We start from the raw sequence: 24099 nt of genomic DNA on the forward strand, positions 1-24099 counted from the left end.
GTAGAGACGGGGTTTCGCCATGTTGGCCAGGCTAGTCTTGAACTTCTGACCTCGTGATCTGCCTGCCTCGGCCTCCCAAAGTGCTGGCATGAGCCACCATGCCCAGCCAGGCTATGGATTCTGCTAAGAAACTTCTAGAGAAACCCCAGGATTCCTTTCCCTGTGTTACCCGACTCCATATTCTGTGTTCTTCTCTTTTTAAAATACTGATTATCTCATCTTAGGCTACTTTGGGAAGAGATAGTAGTTTAAATTCTACATCCATCATCTAAATTGAATTAATCATCTGGAATAACTTACTTTATAAAAGAAATGTTTTCTCTTCATACCATATTACAATTATTGCTCTACATACATTTTAGTTCAACATCCTTCATGCGAGAAAAAATTTTGTGTCAGTTTTCAATAAAATCTCCTGTATTTACAATATTACTTATTTAACATTACTTTGTTAGATCTGTTACATGCACATGTGTGTGTGACAGAGTATTATTGTGACAAAAATATTGCTTACATGCTGTGAAGCTAAAAGTTCAAAGGCTTAAAATTAGTTATTTCTAAATGAAACTTGCGTTTGATGAACCTGCAATTACTGCAGCCTTGCATATCTGATCGTAAAATATTAGCCTATATGCTAAGTTTTTACCTAATGAATAAAACCCCACAACAGCACCCCTATTTCTAATCACCATATTGTAGGTACCTTGGTCTTTGGCTGCTTTCTTGTACACTACATTTGAATATTTAGGACTGTGGTTGTGTTTGGAATTTTCATTTCACATTATTCTAAATGATCCCTTTCTATTTCCTAGCAGATATATTTAAGTCACATCCCATATCTAATCATCACACACAAAGTGGGTCTGAACATCATTTTTGTCTTTGAGAGTCTCTGGAAAGTATCACCCTGTTACCATATCAGCACATTAACCATACAAAATTAGATCACTGCTTTCTGGGAACAGTGGTTTTGAGTTTTGTGTTTCCAATTTCTGTTTTGAAGATATACAAACAAACTTACTTTTATATTGAATACAACTTTCCTTCAGACTCTATTTAAAGAAAAATATCAGAGTTATATTATTTCTACATCATTCCCTTTAGGATTCCTTTTGATTTAACATTACATATTATTTTGACCTTTATTTGAAATTATAAGCTTGTGCTCCAATGATTGATAGAGGTACAGCAACTTTGAAATATCAATATGTCTCATGTTGCAGACATTATTCTTTAAAAGCAATATGTGTGTCCAGGCAACTCTTTCAAAATTGCAAATTTATATTAATTTCTTAAACTAGGTTATGGAATTAAGGACATTTGTGATTTGCCATAAAGTATTAGAATTCATGCCCCTTTTTCTCAGCTTATAAAGCATTTTAATCTATCTTTCCTTCTGGGATAAAGCAATTTTCTCAAATGTCATTCTACAAATATCCTAGGCTATCTTATAAGAGAGAAATTAAACACTAGTCAGGGCACAATACCATTGACAGAATTCACATGGTTCAGTACCGAGGACAGCCCCCGGCAACAGTAAGGATTGTAGTTTTTTTTTAATATATAAATGAATGAAAAACAAATTAATTAATGGATAAAGTTTATAAACTTTTGTTAAGGTTTTGTATGATTTCCATACTTTTAAAATTAAAAACACGTGCAAAAACATGACTATGAAGATGTTCACACATTTATCTCGCTCCAGAGCCCCAATGCCCAAATTATTTTATTCTGTCCAAATGGTACTATTCAAATCTTTCCCAGGGTAAGCTCAGAGAGGAAGACAAATTCACTAGAAGTGAAAAGTGAGGAGGAGTTTGTACCCCATCATCCTTCACCCTATATTACTAGGGCCATGAATACATGGAAAACAAATACTTTATACCAAACCCTCTGATGTTTCTGATGAAAAAATTGGATTGCACACTTAGGACTGTCTAACAAAATAAAACAAATTACTTTTAATGTGTGGTTTTTCATCCAATTGCTCACACGTTTCTGTATGATTTGCCTTTAAATAATTGCTTCAGTAGCTTTCATGAAAATGCAATTTTGTAAATAAAATGAAATCTCATCCTTTCCATTTTCTGGTTATAGTTTCAGAAGATAAATTTGAAACTATCAAGAAAATATTTGGTGTTTTAAAAGTAGTCAGAAAAAGGAACATAAAAATATTGGAAGGAAAAGTCCAGTGAATCTGTTAGCATCAAATTTTAAGTATTGGCTTTCTGTTGATAGTCTCATGAAGCCAAGTGATATCTTTTGCCTTTTAGTAGTAAATAATTAATCATGTAAAAATGAGGATACTCTGAAGGAAAAAAAAGGTGGGGGGGTTGTTGTAGCAGGGAAGAGATGGAGAAGGTCAAGCTCAAAGAAGATTATCACGACTTGCTGAATATCAGCAAAAACAATAAACTTATGTCAACTCTGTCGCTTGTCATGAGTCTACTTGTCAGCTGTTCATGGATGACTCCATTCATATCTCTCTTGTTAGCCACAGATTAAGTAGCCAGTGCTCTAAGATAGGAGAATCTCTCATATGTTTGAGGTTTTCCTGGCTGGAGGCTTAGGTGTCTGTTTCCTATCATGTGGTCTGTTATTCTCTAGGAGGTTTAGCAAGAGTTGTTCTCATGAAAGCTGTGGAGGAATTCCAAAATAGTGAGTAGAAAAGCTTAAGATCTCCTGAGGTCTATTCTAGAAGCTGGCACATCCAATGTATTTTATTGGCCAAAACAAATCTCAAGACAAGCAGGGATTTAAGCAGTGGAAACGGGCTGCAGTCCTTATTAGAAGAAGCTGCAAAATCATATTTCAAGGTGCCTAGATACAAGGAAGAATGAAGAATTTACATTATTTTAGTAAGCAACTTACAACATGACAGAATATCATTAATCTCTTTATATAATTTGTTGGGTGGGCAGGGAAGCTTGAGAGACATATGGTTCATCAGCATGGTAAAATAATGTGCTCTGAGAAACCTCCTATGACTAAGAATAAGGAAAAAACAAAAAATTACAAATTTATTTTGAGTCTACTTTGATTTAAAAATCATTAGATACAACAAACTTTGTATAACTAAATAAAAAAGCATTTGTTTATTTACACATTACTTATAAACATATCTATGTTGAAAAATATGTATATATACATTACTGCAATAAACAACAGTTTAATCAGAAAAACTAAATGAATTCTACATATTGCAAGCAGAAAATAATACTTCATAGTCATTGGAAGTGTAGGAGAAGCAAAGGTGGGAGAAGACCCCTATTATCTCATGCATTCTTTGCTAGGCTTCAAATCAAGAAATTGCAGGAACCAGGGGAAAGCACAATTTTTTTTTTCCTTTTGAGATGGAGTCTCATTCTGTCACCCAGGCTGGAATGCAGTGGCATGATTATCAGCTCGCTGCCACCTCCCCTTCCTGGGCTCAAGCAATTCTCCTCCCTCAGCCTCCCGAGTAACTGGGATTACAGGTACATGCCACCATGTCTGGCTAAATTTTTTGTATTTTTAGTAGAGATGGGATTTCACAATGTTGGCTAGGCTGGTGTCAAACTCCTGACTTCAGGTGATCTGCCAGCCTCAGCCTCCCAAAGTGTTGAAATTACAGGTGTGAGCCACTGCGTGCGGCCAGAAAGCATAATTTTCAATAGTTGGACTTCTCTCTTTCCAAGGCTAGTGATTCATAAGGAAATGTTCAGAGGATGCTGCAAAACCTTACATCCATGAAAAGCCATGAATATCATCTGCTTTGGCCACAGCAATGATATAGTTTTGGTCTCTTTTATCTTTCAAATCTCTTAAAGCTACTCTCATTGACTGAGAGTAAACACAATTCTTGTTCTGAGCAATCAAGTTCCTGAGAGAGTATGGAATGGTGCTAAGCTGCCTAAATATGATCCCACTAGGATTTATAAAATTTGTAATTTTTACGGATAGATAATAGTTGTACATGTTTATGGGATACATGCGTTATTTTGATTCAAGCATACAATGTGTAATGATCACATCAGGGTAATTGGGATATCTCTCGTCTTAAACGTTTTAATTTATGTCAGTAATATTTCAATTTCACTCTTCTCATTACTTTGAAGTATACAATAAGTAGCTGTTTCCTATGATCACCCTATTGTGCTATCAAATACTACACATTATTCCTTCTATCTAACTATATTTTTGTACCCATTAACCAACCCCTTGTTTATCCTCCCCATTGCCTCCCACTATCCTTCCCAGCCTATGGTAACTATCAAACTGTCACTCTGTTCTCTTTCTCCATATACACCATTGTATTAATCACTTTCTCCATGAATATCCCTTGCTTCCAACACCTGCGTTTGGATGGTGCTAGTAAAGAACATCTCAAATGTTAAATTTATTCATCTGAAATACACTATGCGTTATAGTTGCCTAATACAGCCTAGAGTTTACATGAGTGGGACATTTTTTCTGTCTTCGTAAGGTACTTCTGACTCCCACAGGCAGGTGACTGCCGAGTAGGACTAAGACCCATCCCATGGCACTTTTGGCTCCTTTGCCTTGGATCAAGACCATGTGGGAAACACCTTTCTTCAGAACTGGTAGAACAACGGTGAGGCTAAAGATGGGTCCTCGATTCCAGTTAAGGTAGGGGTAGAAAGTCATTCCACACATATACCACCTCAAGTGGAGGACCCAACGATCAGATCTGAGAATACAAGCCAAAACAGGTCATAGGCTAGTGCGAGGAGATGAAGGGAGTTCTGAAGGAACTATGAGAGCCAAGGCTCTCTGGATTTTAAAAAGAAAAAATGATCGGGAAGCAGAGGCAGGAGAATTGCTTGAACCAGGGAGGCAGAGGTTGCATTGAGACGAGATCACACCACTGCACTCCAGCCTGGGCGACAGAGTGATACTCCGTCTCAAAAAAAAAAAAAAAAAGAAAAAGAAAAACACACAATGAAAAGATGAAGACTCATAAGGAAAAATTCTGAGTACAGAAAGTACACAAATTAATCATGGCAGGAGCAAGAAGAGAGAGGTTTCAGATCTTTTGGAAGGGAATTCAAACAGACAGAAAACAGTGAGTACTGGCAAAATAGTATTTGGGTTTATTTTTCCTGTTACATTGAGGATTAATGCAAGGGTAATTTATCAAACATGTGATTCTGTGAGCAGTGAGGGACACCTTCTCACCATTTTAGATATTTCTCACTCTCAACCAGCACTGCAGTTGTACTGTTTCTTTGCTGCTATGTAGCCCACACCTTCCTCCTGGATGGTGAGATCCTGTTTCCCTAGCCATTTCAGGCCATGGTTGCTGCAATTTCTCATTAACAATTATCTCTGGGCATGGAAGAACACAGAACCCTTCAGTGAGACCCCTGAATTTCAAGTTTATTTCCTTGCACATAATCATTTATGATGTCATCTATTGTCTAAATACAAAGGAAATAATTCTACATAAGATATATTATACTTACACAGTGAAGTTGTGATAGTATGTTCAAAGAGGCCTAGTTTCCATAAGTATCCACTTTGCCATCAATATATATTATTAATAAATGATATATTATATTGGTATATTACATAATTTATAATGTTAATAAATATTTATACCACAGTGATTGATGTTGCACATACATACACAGTTAAATTGATGGCCCCATTCTCAGTCCTCCCAACTTAGTTGGGACAGCTAATTTATTCCTCTGCTATGGACTCAGCGATATATGTGACTTGTTTTGATCAATGAGAAGTTAGCAAACTTGATATAAATAGAAACTTTAAAAAAAGTTTGTCCGTTTCAAAAATTGAAAAGCTTAAATCAATGCTCTATAATTTTTAATTTGAATTGAAATTTTTAGTTTGAACTCATTACTTTTAATCTTTAAAAAAAAAAAGAGAGAGAGTTTTTTGGCTCTCTCCATTGAAACAGCATATAAGCAATCACAATGTGGCAACAGTGAACATCACTAGTGTCCAGAGAGTCTTCTCCAAATATCAGTGCTTCTTTAAAGAAAAATAAAAGACGTTTTCCTAATCAAGGGCAGGAAAGATAAAAGATGAGTCTGGAAGATCTTCTCATATAAGAATCAAATACTTTACAGAAGATACTACTAAAGTCTTGTCAAAAAATACTTAAACCAAATTAAAAAGGTTTCTACCAGCCCATGATAGGACAACTTGACATCAAAAAGAGAAATAACTATAATTGATGGATACATGTCAATTAATTAAAACACTATGCTATTGTCATAAAGACAGACATATTGGCCAATGGAGCAGTATAGAGAGCCCAGAAATAAACCCACATATATGCAGTTATTTGATCCTGGCAAAGATAATTATTATACACACTAGGGAAAGTGTAGTTTCTTCAACAAATGATGCTGGGGTAACTGGATATTCACACGCAAAAGAATGAAATTGGACCCTTATCAAACATCCAACAAAAAACTCAACCTGACATAAATTAAAGACTTAAATATAAAGCCTCAAACTGTAAAACTATTAGAAGAAAACATAGGGGTAAAGATTGTTGATATTGGACTGGGCAATGATTTCTTAGATACGACGTAGTGACTACAGTTTACAATAGTGCATTGTGCACTTAAATATTTAGGGTGATGTTATTAAAACATCTATGAGGCTGGGAGTGGTGGCTCATGCCTGTAATCCCAGCACTTTAGGAGGCTGAGGCAGGCAGATCACCTTAAGTCAGAAGTTCAAGACCAGCCTAGCCAACATGGTGAAACCCCGTCTCTACTAAAAATACAAAAATTAGCTGTGTGTGGTGGTGCACATCTGTAATCCCAGCTACTCAGGAGGCTGAGGCACGAGGATCGCTTGAACATGGGAGGTGGAGGTTGCAGTGAGCCCAGATCGCATCACTGCACTCCATGCACTCCAGCCTGGGCAAGAGAGATACTCCGTCTAAAAAAACAACAACAAAAAAAGTCAATGAGTGCATAAGAATGCTTAAGCATATTATTTTCACAACTGCTAAATTATATACTCATTCTGGAAATTGATCAATGAAAAAATCAACTATTTTCCTCTCCTGAATAAACTCATTGATGAGAATTTTTTTCTCTTTATAGGTTTCTATCTTCTATAGGTAGAAGTAATGATAAAATTGTAAAATCAGCATTTTGAACTTCTGGCAATAATGGGTCTAAGTAACTATTACTGAATGTAAAAAACTGTAGCTAAAAAGTTTATGGGGGAGATTGTAAAATGAACCCAATCCACAATCCCAACCTTACTAAATGTGAAGCAATGGGCCACTCAGACACCATGTACGTCCTAATATTATGTAATAAAATGTACACAGAGCAACTATAAAATATCACTCTTGTCAACAAATAGTAAAAATAACTAGAATCACATCAACCTTTGTCATCTACCTGTAGATGGTATGAGGGATAGAGGAAGATATGAAAAGGGAAAACAAGAAAGAAATCAGCCACATCTAAAATGTAAGAATTCTATAGGACAATAATAAAGTTTCCTCGAAACAATAAAATACATTAAAAAGGATAAAAAAGAACCATCACATCTCTAAAAAGAGTTAAAGACATGCCTAAATGTAATGAATGTGTGTCTTAATGTAAAAAAAAGACTATGAAAATATATTTTGGAAGCAATCAAGGAAAACTGATCACGAATTAACTACTAGGGGATACCAAATAATTTTGTAATGCCATTGGTGTGACAACAGTATTGGGGCTCTCTCTACATATTTTTTTTAGACTTCTGTTGTGATAGAGATAGACACTGAAGTACTTATAAGAAAAATGTTGTCTTGCCTGGGATTTGTTTTAAAATATTCAGCAGAACTAACTACAAAAAATGTACAAGGAGAGAAGGAACTGAAGACAGAATATTGATGATTATTAAATTCCAGGGATGTGTTTATAAAGCTTCAAAATACAATTCTATATACTTATAGGTCTGAATAAAATTTACTTATTAAAGTAAATAATGAACAAGAAAAAAACAGCTGAGTCTGCTAAATAAACTCTATTGTTAATGAAAGTTATTTTTCTATGTAGAAGATTCCCACATAATGTATGCACAAGTAATGATAGAATTTTAAAAATCAACCTTTTACAACCCATTCAATGATTAGACACAAAGTTGTCAAATATTTTAAGCTAAACAAAGTATGAGTAAGGGCTTTAAAATAAGAATAAGAAAAACACATTAAAGGCATTTGATCATGAGAAGGCTGACACAATAGCAAAGTCATCTTGTTTATAAAGGCCTCACATTGTTTAATAAAACAAATATTCAGGAAGTATACTAATACAAATTAATAGAAAATATGCAATCAACAGGTCCTGTGGTGGGTCCCACCCACCACTGAGGGTGTATATAAAAGGACTGCCTGGGCATATAGGGATATTCAAACTGAAGAAACTGATTCCTTGCTCCTCAACCAAATCCTCCACTCCTGAAACCATGTGCTACTACAGCAGCTACTATGGCGGTCTGGGTTATGGCTATGGAGGCCTGGGCGGTGGCTATGGCTGTGGCTGTGGCTATGGCCGTGGCTATGGAGGCCTGGGCTGTGGCTATGGCCATGGCTATGGCGGCTATGGATACTGCTGCTGTCGCCCATCTTGCTGTGGAAGATACCGGTCCTATGGCTTCTACTGAGAAATATCTGGCAACTCTACCTCGTGGTCTCTTCCACATGGACTTCCTAAATCTGCCTTCATAATTCTTCATATGACTAATTCATTTTTCTGTTGTAAAATGTCAACATCATCCTTAAGTATCTGGAAGAAAAAAGAGGTCAGATTCTGCAAGCCTCATCTAGAGTCATTGAAATCATTTGACATGTTTCACAGATTTTTAAAAAGCTTTGTTTTGATATTGTACTGTCATTAAATTGTTGATTTTTGATCAACTTATGTGAGAAGATGTAAAATTTCTTTTAATAAACATTTCATTGAAAGTATATTGATTTGTTGCATTTTAATTATGTTTATTGTGCATGTGTGTGTGTTTGCATTTCGGTGTATTGGCAAATGGAATGGGAAAGAAGAAAATATGAGAAAAAGAAAGAACACAATCTTTGGAGCATCCCAAAATGACAATGATGTTTAGACTAGTCCAACTTCATGCATATTTCTGTTTTTCTATGAAATTACCTTTTGTTTTATTCCTACTCTTCTTAGTTTTAGTGTCAGTGTTTGAATAAGTCTGAGTGAATTTACTAAATTGTGTGCAATTTATCTTTTATTTATGAACCTATTATCTTAGCATTTGTTGGCTCAAATACCTCAGATGAAATAACTACTTTATTGGCAGATTCCAATCATGTGTTATACTTTTGTTTGTTATGGGGATTTAGAATCCCATTGTCCTGATGTAAATATTTCAGAAGTATCTGTTCATCATTCCAACTTTGGATATATTCAATTAAAATAATTCAATTTAATACAGCTCTTTTGGGATACTTTAATATTTTCAAATGAAAATTTGCAACATTGCTACATCTTATAGCACATGATGCTGTCAATGAGAAAACATCCTATAGGGATACATTATCACAATAATAGAAATAATATAATCCATTGTCTTAAAAGTGACTGGCACATAGTAGGCCCTCAATAAATATCACTTAAATGATGAAATGTCATTTGCTTAGATGATGGAACATAAAAAAACTGTTATTTTAATGAATTACATTAATTCATTAGGGATCATAATATAAATTGAAGCTGTGCACACATATACCTATATCCGTGTCCAGAGTCTCATTGTCCAAATGATGACGTTGTGTATAAAGGCACTACCTTAGGGAACCTGCTTGCAGGAGACATGGAGAATTCAGGCTTGGGCTGCTGTTTTCCGTCAACCAACTCTTACAACTTTTCCATCAACAACTCCTGTGTTACGTAGATAATGGTCACTTTTTTTGGCTAATACAATAACAATAAGATTGGGCTAAACTAAAATACCCTTAAAAATAATAAATTGTAATTACTTTTTAACACAAGTGAAAAATACATTAATACATTACCTACATGGGTACTTAAATTCAACTGTAAGTTAGCTGCTAACATTTTATTTGCATGATTAGTCTGAATTATAAGGTGAGTAATATTCATGGCTTGTGCAACCAACAACAGAAGATTGAAAAGTCCCTGAACTGTGCCATTGGTGACATTCAATCTGGAGAGACAGATGCTCTTCTCTTTACTGAACTTTCCATTTCTGACACCATGGGCTGAAATGGCAACTCTCTGATGCCTTGTCTCTGGTTCTGGGCTGCTCATCTAGCAGTGTAATATTCTGGTCGTACAGACTCTATCAGGGATTCTCTTGAGCAACTCAACCTGCTGGACTCTTCCTGTTGGGCTTCCTGACTCCACTTCCATACCGACATCGGAAATACTAATTTCATCTCTAACTACTAAAGAAACATGTAACTCAAATTCAGCATGCTACATTTTGATTAACTGAAATCAATGGGATGTCTTGTAATTTACAGAAAAGTTATACTCTTTATTTTGTATTGACATTATTCCTCTTCATATGTGTTCTTTTCTTTTTCGTTTTTCTTTCTTTTTTTTTTTTTAGACAGAGTGTCGCTCTTGTCGCCCAGGCTGGAGTGCAGTGGCACGATCTAGGCTCACTGCAACCTCTGCCTCCTGGATTCTAACAATTCTCCTGCCTCATCCTCCTGAGTAGCTGAGATTACAGACGCCCGCCGCCACCACGCCTGGTTGATTTCTTTGTATTTTCAGTAGAAACGGGGTTTTACTATGTTGGTCAGGCTGGTCTCAAACTCCTGACCTCAGGTGATCTGCCCACCTCGGCCTCCCAAAGTGCTGGGATTACAGGCGTGAGCCACCGTGCCTGGCCTATATGTTCTTTTTATATATTTCATATGAGAAAATAAAGTTTATGTTAAAATGTATGCTTGATATGATTTGACTTTTTGTCTCCACCCAAATCTCATCTTGAATTGTAATCCCCATAATCCCCACGTATCAAGGGAGGGAGCCAGTGGGAGGTGATTGGATTATGGGAACAGTTTTTTCCCCATGTTATTCTCATGTTGGTGAGTGAGTTCCCACACGAGATCTGATGGTTTTATAAGTTTTTGACAGTTCCACCTTCACATTGTCTCGATCTCTTTCTTACCATCTTGTGAAGAAGGAATTTGCTTCTCCTCTGCCTTCTGCCATGATTGTAAGTTTCCTGAGGCTTCCCCAGCCATGCGGAGCTGTGAGTCAATTAAACTTCCTTTATAAATTACCCAGTCTCTGGTAGTATCTTCATAGCAGTATGAAAATAAACTTACAATGCTCCCGTAAATTTTGTTGATTATACTTATATTAATTTCTCTCTATTATTTTTGCTTTTTCTGTTTGTGTGAATATGTGTATGCATTTATCAGAGTGAAGCAGCGAGAGAGAGGCAGAGAGAGAGAGAAAGAAAGAGAGAGGAATAGGGAGATTCTGATATCTCCTGCAGTTTTGATGGCCCTGAAAATTTGATCTGAACATCAGTTCCTTTTACCTAAGGTCATATGCAATCCAGTTTTTATGTGATTCAGCAGCCAGTGTTACATTTGGTCAGACTTCCAATTTACATTCATATAAGAACATTTTAAATGACATTTTTGCCCAGCAAAAGTCTTTTTTCCTATCACTATATATAACAACCCCTGGGTTTGTCTATTCCTCAACACCCTGAGATTTGGCTGAATTACTTAGCACTGTGCCTCAGAAGAGAGGTAATTCGCTCTTCACACCTCACGTCATCTGGATGACATGGAGAGTATAGATAGAATCCCCTGTCGAGTGGCTGCTGACTGCTTGATATTTGATGTTAAAATTCTCGGGAAAGGATCTGTTGTTCACCAGCTCACCAGGACAGTGTTGAATGTACTGAGTCACTGCCTCCCTCTTATTCCACTGTTCTTCACATCTGACAGCTCCTTTATTTTTCTTTTGAAATCCCCAAACAGCAAATGTGTCCATTTATTCCACTTGTCCTTAAGAATTCCCATACATTGGGAAATGGCAGTGAGACAACAGAATCTTATGCAATAAGATATCACTTGGGCAAAAGATGCTTCGTAATTATGTGGACTTTCTATTTGATTTTCAATAAATTACAATATTTTTTCCCAAAAGTGGTTTAGCCATCATTGGATTTAAAAACTCAACACTATTAGTGAAATTCTGAGTGATCAACATAGGTGCCAAGCATTTATTTTTATTTTTATTTTTATTTTTATTTTTATTTTTATTTTTATTATACTTTAAGTTCTAGGGTACATGTGCACAACATGCAGGTTTGGTACATATGTATACATGTGCCATGTTGGTGTGCTGCACCCATTAACTCGTCATTTAACATTAGGTATATCTCCTAATGCTATCCCTCCCCTCTCCCCCTACCCCACAACAGGCCCCAGTGTGTGATGTTCCCCTTCCTGTGTCCATGTGTTCTCATTGTTCAATTCCCACCTATGAGTGAGAACATGTGGTGTTTGGTTTTTTGTCCTTACGATAGTTTGCTGAGAATGATGGTTTCCAGCTTCATCCATGTCCCTACAAAGGACATGAACTCATCCTTTTTTATGGCTGCATAGTATTTCATGGTGTATATGTGCCACATTTTCTTAATCCAGTCTATCATTGTTGGACATTTGGGTTGGTTCCAAGTCTTTGCTATTGTGAATAATGCCACAACAAACATAGGTGTGCATGTGTCGTTCTAGCAGCATGTTTTATAATCCTTTGGGTATATACCCAGTAATGGGATGGCTGGGTCAAATGGTATTTCTAGTTCTAGATCCCTGAGGAGTCGCCACACTGACTTCCACAATGGTTGAACTAGTTTACAGTCCCACCAACAGTGTTAAAGTGTTCCTATTTCTCCACATCCTCTCCAGCACCTGTTGTTTCCTGACTTTTTAATGATCGCCATTCCAATTGTTGTGAGATGGTATCTCATTGTGGTTTTGATTTGCATTTCTCTAATGGCCAGTGATGATGAGCATTTTCTCATGTGTCTTTTGGCTGCATAAATTTCTTCTTTTGAGAAATGTCTGTTCATATCCTTCACCCACTTTTTGATGGGGTTGTTTATTTTTTTCTTGTAAATTTGTTTCAGTTCTTTGTAGATTCTGGATATTAGCCCTTTGTCAGATGAGTAGATTGCAAAAACTTTCTCCCATTCTGTAGGTTGCCTGTTCACTCTGATGGTAGCTTCTTTTGCTGTGCAGAAGTTCTTTAGTTTAATTAGATCCCATTTGTCAATTTTGGCTTTTGTTGCCATTGCTTTTGGTGTTTTAGACATGAAGTCCTTGCCCATACCTATGTCCTGAATGGTATTGCCTAGGGCTTCTTCTAGGGTTTTTATGGTTTTAGGTCTAACATTTAAGTCTTTAATCCATCTTGAGTTAATTTTCGTATAAGGTGTAAGGAAGGGATCCAGTTTCAGCTTTCTACATATGGCTAGCCAGTTTTCCTGGCACCATTTATTAAATAGGGAATCCTTTCCCCATTGCTTGTTTTTCTCAGGTTTGTCAAAGATCAGATAGTTGTAGATATGTGGCATTATTTCTGAGGGCTCTGTTCTGTTCCATTGGTCTATATCTCTGTTTTGGTACCAGTACCATGCTGTTTTGGTTACTGTAGCCTTGTAGTATAGTTTGAAGTCAGGTAGTGTGATGCCTCCAGCTTTGTTCTTTTGGCTTAGGATTGTCTTGGCAACGCAGGCTCTTTTTTGGTTCCATATGAACTTTAAAGTAGCTTTTTCCAATTCTGTGAAGAAAGTCATTGGTAGCTTGATGGGGATGGCATTGAATCTATAAATTACCTTGGGCAGTATGGCCATTTTCACAATATTGATTCTTCCTACCTATGAGCATGGAATGTCCTTCCATTTGTTTGTATCCTCTTTTATTTCACTGAGCAGCGGTTTGTAGTTCTCCTTGAAGACGTCCTTCACATCCTTTGTAAGTTGGATTCCTAGGTATTTTATTCCCTTTGAAGCAATTGTGAATGGGAGTTCACTCATGATTTGGCTCTCTGTCTGTTATTGGTGTATAAGAATGCTTGTGATTTTTGCACATTGATTTTGTATCCTGAGACTTTGCTGAAGTTGCCTATCAGCTTAACGTATCTCAAAATAGGAAGAGCTATCTATGACAAACCCATAGCCAATATCATACTGAATGGGCAAAAACTGGAAGCATTCCCTTTGAAAACTGGCACAAGACAGGGATGCCCTCTCTCACCACTCCTATTCAACATAGTGTTGGAAGTTCTGGCCAAGGCAATCAGGCAGGAGAAGGAAATAAAGGGTATTCAATTAGGAAAAGAGGAAGTCAAATTTTCCCTGTTTGCAGATGACATGATTATATATCTAGAAAACCCCATAATCTCAGCCCAAATTTTCTAGCCCGCTTATTCAGAAAGTTGAGCATACACATCAGCTCTCTGTCATCAAGTGAAGGTGGGGAACATAAGGTTGGGCTTAAGGGAGTTCTGAAAGCACAAACAACTTACAGAAGCAATTGGCTTGGATTCTCATGGTTTCCTCTCTGCTGAGTTGTCTCTTCTTTCTCGACATACACTGCTGATTTTCCAGTTGAAGAAGGAAAAATTGGTCCCGGATTATAGATGGTTCTGCCAATATGGTAGCACTGCCTAAAAGTGGATGACTGAAGTACAACAGATCAAATCAGGGATTACCCTAAAGGTCAGTGGTGAATGAAAATTTTCAATTATTTTTAATCATCTTAAGAAATGATAGTATCTAGATTCAGCCTGCCTTTGAGAACTTAAGTCTACATATAGGTACATGATACAGGCAGAGTCAATATCCCTACAGAAAAATTAATAGTCATGCCTTCTGTTATATTTGGGTCTCAAAAATGTCTACTTTACGTTCCTATGACTTTGGAATCAGATAAGATTCTCAATGCTTTTCTTTTCTCCGAAGAAACATATCTACATTCCAGTGCAGGTACAAGATAATCAACCAAACAACTTTTTAAAGAATGCTTAAGGTGTGGAGAAGAAGAAACTAAACAGGCAAGAAAATGGCACTACTTTTAAGAGAGCGTAGCAATAGGAAAACTACAGAATAATATGTGATTGGTGGGAGTTTGTACAGAATAAATCACAGTTGATCCTTGAACAATGCAGGGGTTAGGAGTGCCAACCTCCACGCAGTTGAAAATCTGAGTATAACTTTTGACTCCCCAAAAACTTAACTACTAATAGCCTACTATTGACCAGAAGCCTTACCAATAACATAAACAGTTGATTAATACACGCTTATGTTACCTGTAATGATAGATTATATTCTTATAATAAAGTAGGCTAAAGAAAATAAAATTTTATTAAGAAAATAAGGAAAAAGAGAAAATGTATTTACTATTCACTAAGTGGAAGTGGATCATCATAAAGGTCTTCATCCTTATTGTCTTCATGTTGAGTAGGTTGAGGAGGAGAAGGAGGAGGAGGGGTTGGTCTTGCTGCCGGGGTGGCAGAGGTGAAGAAAATCTGCTTAATATAAGCATATCTGTGCAGTTCAAACCCATGGTATTCAAGAGTCCACTGTATTTGCTACTAAGATTTATAGAGATAACATCACAGCTGTGTTGATTAAGATTTAAATATGCATATAAGAAGAAGGGTATTATTAGCAAAGTGATCGGAAGAGGATGGCATTTGCCTCCTCCACGTGATGTCATCCAACATAGTTACAAAGGTTAAATTCGGCATCAGTGTGAGCAAGGTCATTGAACTCAACATTTTTTTTTTTCCTTTAAAGTCTATCAGCTGTTTGGTAAGATCATAACATACTGAGAAGAAAATCTCAATTTTGTCAGGATAGAGAGTCTTTTTTTTAAATCTAAAGATACAAGATTAATGAGATTTTTAAATACAGGTTGGTCTATATGACAATGTCAGGAGTGCCTGTGGTTTGTCACACCTCCACTGAGACTGATAAAAGACCCAGTATTTTAGTGTTTTTATGCACTAAAACTTACTCTTGCCTCTTAGGCTAGAGACTTAAATCCTGACACAATGAGCTACTATGGCAACTACTAAGGAGGACTGGGCTATGGCTATGACTGTAAATATAGTTATACCTCTGGCTTTGGTGCCTTTAGAATCCTGGACTGTGGCTACAGATGTGGCTGTGGTGGGGTATGGATTCGACTGCTGCCACCAATATGATTATACTACATGCTTATTATCAGGCATTGACTGAATAATATCTACAATTGGGTCCATTTTCTTATGAGACAGGGGTGCTGTTCTACTACACTTTTTTTTATTTTTTTAACCCAATTAGAATTCTTAATGATTCCCTATAATCCCAGCACTTTAAGAGGCCGAGGTGGGTGGATCACCGGGGGTTAGGAGTTCGAGACCAACCTGGCCAACATGGCAAAATCCCATCTCTACTAAAAGTTAAAAAAATAGCCAGGTGTGGTGGTGGGTGCCTGTAGCCCCAGCTACTGGGGAGGCTGAGGCAGGAGGATCACTTGAACCCAAAGGCAGAGGTTGCAGTGAGCCGAGATGGCACCACTGCACTCCAGCCTGAGCGACAGAATGAGATTCCATCTCAAAAAAAACAAAAAGAATGCTTAATTATTCAATCTAATTCTAGGCAAAGAACACACATCATTAAATTCACACTAAATCCACATCAGTGCCCCAGATTAACTACATTTTTCTTTCCCAAACTGATGTGTTTTCATAATTTACCAAGCAAATTACTTTTTGATATGTTTCAGGAGTAGGAAGCTCTAGGTTTATTTTTAATTAAACTTACTTTGGCCTGGCCAATGTCATTCATTTTTTAAATTTATTAATTACTCACTTGTTTAATAAGTACTCATTAAGTAATTTCTATATAGGAATTCCTGTTAAGTCTTAGTGTTACTTATGAGAGAAGAGTTTTTAAGCAGAAAAACAAATGTGTAAATAAACATGTATGCTACAACATGATAGGTGATGTAATAGCCAAGTAGGAACACAGAGAAGAAGCTCATGTTTGGATGCAAAAGAGGGAGATTGTAGAGCAAACAGATCAAAAATATTCTCATTGAAGGTTACATTTGAATAAATTTTTAACCAAGGAAAAATACATTGGAGGTAAAGTGTATGCCAGGCAGGGGGAACAAATACGCAAATCCGTGAAAAAAGTATTGCACTGCAAAGTCATAAATTGATGTTATTTCTTGAGAGAACAGTGGGCAAAGTCACTGGCAGGAAATGAAGCCCTGGGCAGTAAAGAGAAAATAGAACATCAAGGCCATATATATTTTGCAATGGGTGTACTGGATAATGTTTTATAAAGTTGTAATATTTTCCTTTACCTGGATGAGATTGGAAACTATTATTCTAAGTGAAGTAACTCAGGAATGGAAAACCAAACATCTTATGTTCTCACTGATATGTGGGAGCTAAGCTATGAGGATGAAAAAGTGTAAGAATGATACAATGGACTTTGGGAATGTGGGGGGAAGAGTGGGAAGGGGGTGAGGGATAAAAGACTGCAAATATGGTGCAGTGTATACTGCTTGGCTGACGGGTGCACCAAAATCTCACAAATCACCACTAAAGAACCTACTCATGTAACCAAATACCACCTGTACCCCAATAACTCATGGAAAAATAAAATACAAATAAGAAGGCATGTTTTATACAAATAATTATGGCATCCAGTTGAAGGAAAGGTGGCCAAGGAGTATGATCACAGACCAAACGACCATTCTGGAGGCTGTGTAAGCAGCCAATGCAAGGTCTTAATGTAAAAGCGGCAACTAAGATTCCTATGAAGGCTTAGATCAAATAGATTATTATGGGATAGAAGTTAACGAACATGCCCATGTGGTATGAGAATGGAGGGGGCTAAGGAATAAAACAAAGCACAAAATAAACAAGGACTTGAACAGTCAACGACTGATTGTGGAACGAATGGCACATGTGATATGGGAATCGGAACATTTGGGGGACAATCAAAGTGGAGCCGCAAAAGTTTACTTGAGTACACGTAAATGTCATCTGTGGGAGGGCCAAATAAAGATTTTTCCTGGCAGGTTGTTACAAAAATCTGCAACTCAGGAGAAAACTGAGTTTTAAATATAGAAAATAATTGGATAAAGTTCGTTGTAACTTCAGAAATACAGTGTATTAGTCCGTTCTCACTCTGATCTGAAGAAATATCCAAGACTGGGTAATTTATAAAGGAAAGAGGTTTAATTAACTCACAGTTCTACATACCTGGGGAGGCCTCAGGAACCTTACAATCATGGCAGAAGGGGAAGAAGCCACGTCCTTCTTCACATGGCGGCAAGAAGGAGAAGAATGAGCACAAGAGGGAAAATCCCCTTATAAAACCATCAGAAGTCGTGAGAACTTACCCGCTATCAGGAGAACAGCAGCGTGAGGGTAACCGCCCCATGATTCAATTACCTCTCTCTGGTTCCCTCCCATGCCACCTGAGGATTATGGGAACTACAATTCAAGATGAGATTTGGGGAGGCGGAACAAGGCCAAACCATATCATAGAGTATTCCAATAATTATAAGTGAATTTTAAAAAAAAGGTGTTTGCAAATCAGGGAAGAAGCAGATAAAAGTTAAAAAGGAAATGAAAAGGGAATCATGGCAGGAAGATCAAGTGCCCACCAACTTTCTGGAAAGAGAAACTTCTTAACAATCTTCCTCTCTTCAAACATGGATTCTTTCAGAAAGGATTTCTAAAGTAATAACATAAATTCTGACGCTGAGCTAGATGCTGACAATTATATGGTCAATAATATTGGCATGTTCCCTGCCCTCACAGAGGTTAACATCAAGAGGGGTTGACAAAATATCATAAATGCAATCACAATAAAGAAACAGAGGCCTTAGTGGTTAGGTATAGGAGAGTCTCTCCAGTCTCCCATGTGTTGGGATGGACCCTAAACTCCATCCACATGATTGCCATGGGAGAAGCCATTTTTAGTATGATCTTCATGCCCTGACAGGAGTTGAGGGGTCCAGATATAGCCATTTGAACAAAATTAAGCAGAAAATTCCCAGAACTTGCAAACAAAAACCAGTATGTTTTCTACCTGATGAAGCTCTAAGGTCTAACCCTTGTGATCTATTAGAATAGTAGCTATGTGCTTCTCCTTGTAGAATGCCCATTTGAAGTTTATTATAAGGTACCTGCTTATGTTTTCTGCTGAAGAATTCTATGTATGTGCTACTCAGACACAGATCACAGAAAATCTTTTTTACCTTTTGTAGACTGGCCATGTCAGAGATATTCCATAAAGTCTAAGATGTAAGATGTTCAGCATCCTAAAATAAACAGATGAGTGAGCTCGAAAACCATCACTGCTCTCCAGACCTACACATTGATCACAAGTGCTATGCTCTGTTCATTCATTATACACTTGTTTACCTCAGAGTTACCAACTCTCAAGCTAGTTTGCTTTGTATGGAAGTGAACAGAACATCGTTATAATTGAGATATTATGCAGTGTCCAGAAACCATACTTAGTAAATTGTGGCAGGAAGCTTAAAATTTTCTGATAGTTTAGAAATATAGCACCATGAGATATCAGAGGGGTCATTTTCACTAAAGTTGTGATAGTGATAACAGGTTGAGAAAAGACTGTGAAGTAAATTACTCTAATACATAACAGTTGGGAGCAAAATTTCTGGTTCGGTAGCAAAAGGCAATTGCAAAAATTACACCTTAACAAGGTTGAAAGGAAAAATATTGACAGGGGAAAACCCAGAACACTGAGTTCTTCCAGTCTCTTTTAAGAGCCTTAAAACCCTAAACACCTGTGGGATTGAATCATGTTTGACTCCTAAACCGAGAGATGTTACTCCAATTCCCTGTATGGACCAAAGAGGTCAGTAGATCTATAGCTCTAAAAGGAACAACAGCTCAAAACTTAAAACATTAAATAAAATATTTACTTATATCTATATGTCTGTATCTGTTTATGAAATATATACATTTATATATGTATATATTGGGAGAGAGAAATATGGTAGATAATTAAGTATCCAGTCATCTGGATGGGATGGGGTAGGAAGATGATGCATAGTTTTGGACTGGTAGGTGGAGATGAGAGAGGGTAAATCGGTAAGCAAATGGTAAGCAATTTAAGAAGACAGAAACTTCACTGAGAAAATTTGCAGAACAATGAATATAGCATGTACATGTTTACATTTATTATGTCATGTATAGTACACATAGAGACTGCATCTATTTACTTACAGCATATCCAGAACATATACCAAGATAAAAAAGGCAAGGGTCTCATATGTGTAATGCAATTCTTTTTTGTCTGAAACAACAAACTCCAGACCCCCATATGTGTATATGCATGGGTGGAGATAAAATTGCCTATGTATGTATGAGGAAGTAGAAAGTAATGGAAGGTCATTTGAAGGGAATGCCTGTGGGCAGCAGCATGAGGCATAAATAACACCATCTTTGTGCATATTTGTATTACTTTACTTATTATTACAGATGTGTATTATTTTCTGAATAAAGAAAACATCAAATGAATGAAAAATTTGAAAAGTAAAGGGATGCTTTAAATTTGAAAACTAAAGGAATGCTTTAGATAATGGAAAACTGAATCATGAACCTATGGAATTGGAGAAAGCTCTAGGGAGCATAACTTTATTAACTCTTGCTTGATCTACAATGTATTTGTTAATTTTTACTGTAAAAATTGTTAATATTTGTTTAGAAACAGTTGACATTTTTTAATATTTATTTACATTTGGTATACTTTTTTGACATATCCTGAAGAGAAGGGCTACTTGCTCATAGCACTCCAAACAACAGCAGATGATAGTCATAAAATCCAAACAAATGAGGTAATGTAAAATGTAATGACAATGTAAGCATAATTCTTCCACAAGCATACCAGATCTTATTATCAAGAGAGATTTCCTGCCTTTGTTAGCACCTACTTCCACCATGCCACATTGGTATATAATTAGGACCAAGATTATTTTAGGAAACATAACACAATAATTTGCATTTATGTACAGCTCCCCAGAAACAAAGTGTAACGCTGTTTAAAACCCTCAAGAGTTGACCAATGTTATTAGTCAGGCAGAATGGCAGTTTTATTTACTTGCTAAACCAATTCCATATTATGAAGAACTAATGACTAGAGTTGATACATACTTTATTAGTTTGTTTCTGAAAACTCTGCTAGAGCCAAAAGAAGGAATATAGGAAGAGCTCTGGGCAGCAAATAGGAGAAATAAACCTCCAGAGATCATCAGCTAACTTAATTCAGTGAAGACTACCTTAACAGTTGCAGAAAACTGCACATGCATTTAATTGCATGCTAGGTGCTTTGTCGCGGAGATCTTTACAGATTATCCTTGGTAGAATGTCTTTACTATAGAAAATTGTTAGGGAGAACTACTTAAATAGGTTTCTGGTTGCCATAATAATCAGTAGTCAGTTTACTCCTTTTAAAAAATAGTCCTGATATAAGACAGCACAATAGTTTTCACAGTATAAACAAATCAAGCAAGCATCGTTCATTTGTTCAGACAAATATTTATTGAGTGTTGTCTCTGTGCATAGTCTCAGTACCTACATGGTTTATGCATAATGGTCTTAGTACCTACAATTATTCTTGTTATTGTGTGTTATGTTTGCTCTTGCCAGATTTAGTTCCTCTGTAAAACATAAGAAACATGAACAAAGAATATAACTATATTTAATTTTTTATTTTAAAAATAAAAATGATATGAATAGGCTTCTGTGGAATTAACCATGATATCAAAAAATAAGTTATTTAGTGAAAACCTACAACATTCTTATTGCTATAGGAAAAACATATCTTTGGGGACTGAATTCTAGCGACCTACAACCCATTTGGACAATTTTAGCACAAAATAGAAAATACACTTCAAAATGGCATATAGTATAACATAAAGATAAGTGTGAAATGCTGTAGTATATTACAGAACATAACTATCACAGAAGTTCGGAGGAAGGAAGAAACCAATGAAAGCTAGAAAGGAGTATGATGCTTCATAGACGGGATGGAGAAACCTGAAGCATAATTAGAGAAATGAGAATGGTTTAGATTAAAAGAGGGCTGAAACAACCAATGTGTGCAGCGAAATACACTGCATCACCTCTGCATACTCACCAAAGTATCAAGCTTGCCTTAAACCAAGACTTACAATCTAACCTACAATTTACAGAAAATAAAGGAGTTACAAGAGGAACAAGTTAAACATCATGAGTAAACAACTAAACAAATAAAGAATGTGCCTTATTCTAGAAGGCAACTGGTCTAATTTTTTTCAGCAAGCCAATGGCATATAAAGGCAGAGCTGTTCTGAATTTGAAGAGACTTAAAATGTATAACAACTAAATGCAATGTGTGGAACTTATTTGAATCCTGAGTTTAAAAAAATAGGGGAACTTCCTCAAGTTGATAAAGAAAAAATAGCTACAAGAAACCTACAGCTAACATCATACTTAATGTTACATTGTCATTACATTTTACATTACCTCATTGGTTTGTTTGGATTTTATGACTATCATCTGCTATTGTTTGGAATGCTGTGAGCAAGTAGCCGTTCTCTTCAGGATATGTCAAAAAGGTATACCAAATGTAAATATAGTGAGAAACTCAAAGATTTCACACTAAAATCAGGAATAAGTCAAAGTTGTTCCCTCTTATCACAACTTTTCAAATGTATGTCCTAGCTAATGCCATTAAACAAGAAAAAGAAATAAAGACATACTGATTGGAAAGGAAGAAATAAAACTGCCTTTCTTCACAAGATCATTTATGTAGGAAATCCAAAAGAATCAACAAGAAAACCTCTGGAATTAATAAACAATTATAGCAAGATTGTAAAATACAACACTAATAAGCAAAAGTAAATTGCTTTCCTATATGCCAGCAACAAACAAGTAGAATTTGAAATTTTAAAAGAGAAGGACCCTAGTATTTACATTAGCACCCCCAAAAATGAAATGCTTAAGTGTAACCCTAAAAAAAATACATACCAATCTAAGTGAGTAAAAGTCCAAAACTCTGCTGAAAAAAAAATCAAACAAAAACTTAATAAATGGAGAGATATTCCATGTTCATATATGAGGAGACTCAATGTTGTCAAGCTGTCAGTTCTTCCCAACTTTATAGATTCAATGTAATCACAATCAAATTATCAAATTCCAACAATTATTTTCTGGATATCAACAAATTGATTATTAAGTTATATGGAGAAGCAAAAGACCCTGAGTAACCAACTCAATATTGAAAATAAAGAACAAAGTCAGAGAACTGACACTACATGACTTTAAGACTTACTACAAAGCTGCAGTAATCAAGACAGTGAAGAAACAAACAGGTCAATGAAATAGAACAGAGAGCCCAGAAGTAGATGAACGTAAATATAGTCAACTTTTCTTTAACAAAGAAGCAAAGGTAATACAATGGTGCAATGACAATCTTTTTTTTTTTTTTTTTTTTTGAGATGGAGTCTCGCTCTGTTGCCCAAGCTGGAGTGCAGTGGCGCAATCTCGGCTCACTGCAACCTCTGCCTCCCAGGTTCACGCCATTCTCCTGCCTCAGCCTCCTGAGTAGCTGGGACTGCAGGCGCCCACCACCATGCCCGCTAATTTTTTGTATTTTTAGTAGAGATGGGGTTTCACCGTGTTAGCCAGGATGGTCTCGATCTCCTGACCTCATGATCCGCCTGCCTCAGCCTCCCAAAGTGCTGGGATTACAGATGTGAGCCTCCCCATGCCCAGCCAATGATAGATCATCTTTTTAACAAATGGTGCTGGAACAACTGGACATTTGTGTGCAAAAACATAAGTTTAGACACAGACCTTATATACTTCACAAAAATTAACTCAAAGTTGGTCATGGGACAAAATAACATGCAAAACTATAAAACTGCTAGAATATAACATAGGAGAAAATCTAGGTGGCCTGGAGTTTGACAATGCCTTTTTAGTTATGAAACCAAAGGCATAATCTAAGAAAGCAAAATTTGATAAGCTAGACTTACTTAAAATTTAAAAAAAAGTTTATTCTGCAAAAGACACT

The 24099-nt window shown here is 36.4% G+C and overlaps 2 protein-coding genes across 2 annotated transcripts; both read left to right on the forward strand.

Moving 5' to 3' along the window:
- Positions 1-8390: 8390 nt before the first annotated feature.
- On the forward strand, positions 8391-8878 carry LOC129022673 (keratin-associated protein 20-2). The gene has a single exon (XM_054468951.2). It carries the CDS (start codon positions 8449-8451, stop codon positions 8644-8646), a length of 198 nt encoding a protein of 65 aa, XP_054324926.2. The 5' UTR covers positions 8391-8448; the 3' UTR covers positions 8647-8878.
- Positions 8879-16058: 7180 nt separating this feature from the next.
- LOC129022249 (keratin-associated protein 20-3) lies at positions 16059-16211 on the forward strand. Its single transcript, XM_054468264.2, is given in 1 exon segment — positions 16059-16211. A coding segment is annotated over 1 exon segment (153 nt).
- The last annotated feature ends 7888 nt before the right edge of the window (positions 16212-24099 follow it).

This window comes from Pongo pygmaeus, chromosome 22 (assembly GCF_028885625.2).
Source record: "Pongo pygmaeus isolate AG05252 chromosome 22, NHGRI_mPonPyg2-v2.0_pri, whole genome shotgun sequence".
In the NCBI taxonomy this organism is placed as follows: Eukaryota; Metazoa; Chordata; class Mammalia; order Primates; family Hominidae; genus Pongo; species Pongo pygmaeus.